The sequence below is a fragment of the Arachis hypogaea genome, chromosome 3 (genome assembly GCF_003086295.3).
Source record: "Arachis hypogaea cultivar Tifrunner chromosome 3, arahy.Tifrunner.gnm2.J5K5, whole genome shotgun sequence".
NCBI lineage: Eukaryota > Viridiplantae > Streptophyta > Magnoliopsida > Fabales > Fabaceae > Arachis > Arachis hypogaea.
The window spans coordinates 80,887,831-80,893,092 of record NC_092038.1 but is presented as its reverse complement, the minus strand read 5'-3'; the positions used below and the strand labels follow the sequence as shown (position 1 = coordinate 80,893,092).

The 5,262-nt window shown below is 31.2% G+C and overlaps 1 protein-coding gene across 14 annotated transcripts; it reads left to right on the top strand.

The window, feature by feature from the left end:
- The first annotated feature begins 973 nt into the window (after positions 1-973).
- LOC112790677 (rop guanine nucleotide exchange factor 14) lies at positions 974-4,955 on the top strand. Of its 14 annotated transcripts, none has more exons than XM_072233138.1 (11): positions 974-1,378; positions 1,672-1,746; positions 1,927-2,016; positions 2,125-2,306; positions 2,401-2,557; positions 2,638-2,720; positions 2,847-3,001; positions 3,093-3,167; positions 3,254-3,520; positions 3,839-4,201; positions 4,623-4,955. In XM_072233138.1, exons 7-10 carry the CDS (start codon positions 2,918-2,920, stop codon positions 4,073-4,075), a joined length of 663 nt encoding a protein of 220 aa, XP_072089239.1. In that variant the 5' UTR covers positions 974-1,378; positions 1,672-1,746; positions 1,927-2,016; positions 2,125-2,306; positions 2,401-2,557; positions 2,638-2,720; positions 2,847-2,917; the 3' UTR covers positions 4,076-4,201; positions 4,623-4,955. The 14 variants fall into 14 exon arrangements, 6 of the variants coding, with proteins under 6 accessions (XP_072089239.1, XP_072089237.1, XP_072089240.1 ...); XR_003817790.2 differs by having other exon boundaries at positions 1,001-1,378; positions 1,916-2,016; positions 3,250-3,520; XM_072233136.1 differs by having other exon boundaries at positions 974-1,746; positions 1,916-2,016.
- Positions 4,956-5,262: the final 307 nt, after the last annotated feature.

The following is a 5,262-nucleotide window of genomic DNA, read 5'->3' as shown; positions in this document are numbered from 1 at the left end:
TTACAATTAACATTTAACGAATAATGCATGCTTATACTCATTTAGGAAAATATCTTTATTATAATTATATAAAATCAATATTTAATACATTATCAACTAATAAAAGTGAAGTGTCAATTCCTCATAAATTCATTTTTCCTCCAAAATGAAAGCACTATTCTCTCTTCTAAATTTATTTTAGACAAATATCTTTATTATAATTATAATACAATATTACAATTATATTACAAGTAGCATTTAACGAATAATGCATAATTATAGTAATTTAGAAAAATAAAATAAAGTCCAGTAATTTATCTTTCGACTGCACACGTATGTAGAATAACTTTTAAGAAGGAGTCACGTATAGTAAATACGGTCGATAATTGTAAAAATGTATACTAATATTGATATAATATTATTTCAGGTATATGTTTTGCATGTATCAAAGAAAAGTGTTGAGTTATTTTTTAGTGGGTTTAAATTATTTATTGTTTATTAGAGAATTTTGTGCATTAGAATTCTCTAATAATTTATTATTTATTTTGAGCTGGTTTTGATATGTTCTTACTTAATAGTAAAACAACATATAAAAAATTGTTGATGGATCTAAGTATTACTAGGTTATTTATGGTCACATTGAATATATATGTTTGATTTATTGAAAAAAGTAAATTACTAAAACTAATTAATAACTATTTTAGAGTTAATACATTTAATATTAGATTAAGAAAAAATAAACAATACATAATATGTTACATTTTTATTAATCAAATTATTATAATTCAAATTAATCTTAACAAAAAAAATTTAAAATTATAATTTTAATCTTATCACGTGCATGACACGAGCTATTACACTTGTTTATATATATTTGTGGGTATTTTTTAGTGAGAATTTTTAAAAACTTCCATAATATATTTTCTTTGTGACATTTTGATAAACCCCCATAAAATAACTCACAATAAAACCTATTGTTACCATTTAAATTACTAGATAATTAGTCACCAAGAAATCACGAGATAATGAAAACTCTTTTCAAAATCTAAGAAAACACTTGAAGAGAGAGGATGAGAGCTCATTAAAACGGTGAAACCCTAAGTTTGCGATAGCCATCTCCACCGCCACTTTCGCCGCCGTCGCCGCCTCCTCCGCCATTGCTGCCATCATCACTCCTAAAGTTCATCTCCTTTATGTTGTCTCCAGAAAGCTACTGAGATCAAGGCAAGACGCTTCCTTTATCAACACGTTTCTAGATCTCGTTGCAATGCCCAATCCTCTGAGACCAAGAGAAAGCACCTTTTCTGTCAACTCTTCTCCGCCAATGACTCTTGTGTTCTCTATCGGCATTCTCTCGCTTCTGCATGCTCTTCTTCGTTCCACTCATTCTCAATTTTTGGTTCTCTTTCTCTTTTTCCTTTTTATTCATTTTCTTTGTTTTTCATTTTCAGATTCTTTACTATATATTTGGCCGCTATATATTTACAAGCAATGAATTTAGTAGTTCATTGTAATGAATTTTTTGTTTGATTTATTCAAGTTCAATTCCCTGAGTATATTGTGATCTTTTCAGGTTCATGTAGTGTTATAGTATATATAGAAAGTTTTGTTTGTTATTCTTGTTTATAGTTTTGATTTAGTAGATTGAATATTACATCCTAAGAACTTTTCTTTACAAACATTGTTGGATAGTTAGCTGATGTTACAGGAAAGCATAGGTGGATCAGTGCTAACAATGAAGTCATATATTTTGGTTCAGCTTTTGAGGTGAGTATTCTTGTTCTCAATGTTATCATCAACACTAATTTCTCTGCTTTGGAAGATTTCAAGGTCTCCAATTGTCAATGTTAAGTACTATTATGTCATCTAAACAATCATTTCATTCCTTTTTTCCTGTTAGTTCAATTTTTAGTTTGCTAATGGATGGCATTCTCAGTTTTTTTCCAGAATTAGAATAAGTTATATAACGTCTGGAAGATTACCCTTAAGAGAGTCATCATTGCTTCTAAGAAATTCGTTCACTCCATTATCTTTGCAGTAAGTTTCTGTAATTGAGGCATGCATTATCTTTGCATCTCGTCAAACATGATCATTTTAATCTTATATATTCATTGATTGTTTGTTTTCTTTCTTTTTTTTGGCAAGAGTTGGTGTTTCTGTACATTGAGAAAGTTGAAGCAGGCTTGAATGTGAAAAATATTAGTCATTATACTTCCAAGGAGGAGGTCTTCCGCTATATATTGGCACTTCATTCTTACTAGGGACTATCCTCATAGTATAAGAGAAGACCTTATTAAGGGGTTTGTTAGGATCTGTTTGTTGATCAGGTACTCTTATGCTGCTTCCATTTTATTTTAACTCTGTATCTACTATTATTTTCTGCTCAGATACAAAATGTTCTATCTTGGTTTCTTTCTTTAGGGAAGAGGCAAAGATATCAATCAAGCTTGTTGAGTGTATTAATACATATTTATTAAATGATGGTCCAAATTTGGACGGTCATTTGTTAGAGATTCATACTGCTATATAGCAATTCGTGTTTCGTTGTTGGTTGACAACACATGATCGAGTGTTTAAGGTATCTTACCATTGTATTTGAATGCAAAATACTGCATTAATCTTATAAATTATTTTTTTTAAACCCAATGTCTGTTACAGGATTCACTTATATTGTATTCAAGGAGGAACTAAGGGCCTCAATACAGCTTTATCTTTGTCTAATGCCATCTCTAGCCTATCAGGTTTGCTTTCGATGCTTTTAACCTTTTTTCAATCTCTCATTTCCATTTGTATTTGAGAAAATTACATATATTTTCAAAAAATTTGTCTCTGAAATTAATATGCCTTTATAATCCCAAAATATGCAGTGACGGTGTTTGGCGAGTTGTGGAAATTGGAACCGTTACCTGAAGAACGTAAGAGCAAATGACAAAGAGAAATGGACTGGCTGCTGTCTCCTACAAACTATATGGTTGAGTTGGTTCCTGCAAAGCAAAATGCTGCCAATGGTGGAATCTTTGAGGTATTGTTTCATTTGATCTGGAATGGAAATGATTTAACATTTTATATGAATCACACTACAATACAATAAGATAGTCACTGTGTTTGAACAGATAATGACCCCGAAAGCTCGTTCTGATGTCCACATGAATCTTCCAGCACTTCAGAAATTGGACTATATGCTTCTTGTAGGTCAAAATATTCATTTTATAAACATCCTGTGGAAACACTATGTAGACTGTATCGACATCTTAATATTTTGATTGACAGGAAGACACTAGAATCCATGGTGAATACTGAGTTCTGGTATGAAGAGGGAGGAAGCCAGGCAGAAAGGAGGAGCATGAGTGTAAGACAAAGCAAAAGATGGTGGTTGCCCTCACCCCAAGTACCAAGTACTAGGCTTTCGGAAACTGAACGAAAGAGGTTGATTCGTCGGGGAAGAGTGGTACACCAAATATTCAAGGCTGCCAAATTGATAAATGATATTATTTTGCTTGAAATTCCTGTGCCAACAATTATTAAAGATGCACTTCTAAAGGTGAGATTTGGAACTCTGAAGACTTGGAATTATATGTTTTCGTTAACCTCAACCACTATATTCCCATTAGTGATGATTAAAGATAACAGAAAAATAGGATGATCTATGGTTAGGTATAAAGTATGAACATGAATAGAGCATTCCATTATAAGGAATAGTATTGGTTCTTAATTCTTAATCTGGTAACATAAGAAAATTTGCAAGTTTTTTCATTCTTGGATCAAGAAATATGCAATCATAATGCTAGATAAACTTTCTGTGCACTGTAATGCAATCTTCATTGAATCATCGACTAAAATAATCTCTCTGCATTTTCAGGCTGGAAAGGCAAGCCTGGGAGAGGAATTGTACATGGTTTTGACAGCTGAATCAAGTAGTGGAGAAGGGGCAGAGGAATTGTACATGGTTTTGACAGCTCAAGAAATAGTCAATACATTATATTGTATTCACTTATATTGCTGCAAGGCCCGTAGCAAACCCAATACATTGACAAATATGAATCATTGGAATGCTATTTTTGTAGTCAATACATTGACAAATATGCTTGGTTTGTAGTCTAATTATTTACATCTTTTAGGCCGTCAGTGTCGCTGTTTTTTGCAGAAGAGGCAGAAACAGAAGAAGCTAGAAATGCTGGAGCTAATATAGTTAGTGGCAAAGAACTTATTGAGGAGATTTTTAGTAATAAACTGATCTCTCTCTCTCTCTCTCTCTCTCTCTCTCTCTCTCTCTCTCTCTCTCTCTCTCTCTCTCTCTCTCTCTCTCTGTAATGTTCATCATATGAATTGGTATTATAGCTTTTTCCCATTATAGTTTTTTCCCTCGAGATTCAGACTTTATAGTTTTTGACATGTCAAACTTGGACGTGCTCATCTAAGAAAACGTGTTTTGTTAATCACATGCTTATGTTTGTTATGAGACATTTGTGTGCCATTAGTTATGTAGAGGAGATATTAAGCTTATCTTACATGCTTTAGCAATGATAACTTTTTAGTTTTAATGCTAATAATATAAAACCCTAAGCTATGTGTTAGGCTTTTTTATTTTTTGTGCTTATGTTATTCATATCTAATAGAATTTGTATTTGTATTAATTACTACAGGTGGTAATAGAATTTATAGCTGCATAGAAATAGTTTGACCAACCACACCCAAGTCAGAAGCAGCAAAGATCAATACCTATCTCCCATCATCACTTCCATCCTCAGGTTTATATACTTGAAATACTTTTTTGTTTTCCATCCTCATTGTAATAGAAATTCCTAAATACTCTTGTTCTAGCTTTAAAAGCTACTGCAACAGCTAGCGTAAACATTAAGACTTATTAACTGCATTGTTAGTTTGTCATTATTTTTGTATGATAATGGTATGGCTAGAAGTTAAGATCTATTTGCATTGCTTGCAAATACATTTATCTAATTATTTTCATTATTAAAGAGTTTGGACATGAGTCTGTATTTTATCATGTTATTTTTAATATTTTGTAGTTGTAATTAATGTGATTGGAAAATGATGGTAGTATGTTATATTTTGTTTTAAAGTATTTCTTTTATTTTAATTTTCTTCTACATTTTTAATGTCTTGTTTAAATATTTTTTTAATAATAAATGACTAGTAGTGTAATAATAGTGTAGATTAATTTTTAAAAATTATATTGATAGGTTTAAAACCTTCACAAAATAGCTGTTATTTTTAAAATGAAAAAATCTTTTTGTGGGGGTTTTGAACCGTCACAAACATTGA

Bases quoted from the DNA above. Each gene is read 5' to 3' on its own strand.
- LOC112790677 (XM_072233138.1), top strand. From the start codon at position 2,918: ATGGACTGGCTGCTGTCTCCTACAAACTATATGGTTGAGTTGGTTCCT. The intron at 3,168-3,253 runs GTAGGTCAAAAT...ATTGACAGGAAG, and splicing joins AATTGGACTATATGCTTCTT to ACACTAGAATCCATGGTGAA. The intron at 3,521-3,838 runs GTGAGATTTGGA...CTGCATTTTCAG, and splicing joins TTAAAGATGCACTTCTAAAG to GCTGGAAAGGCAAGCCTGGG.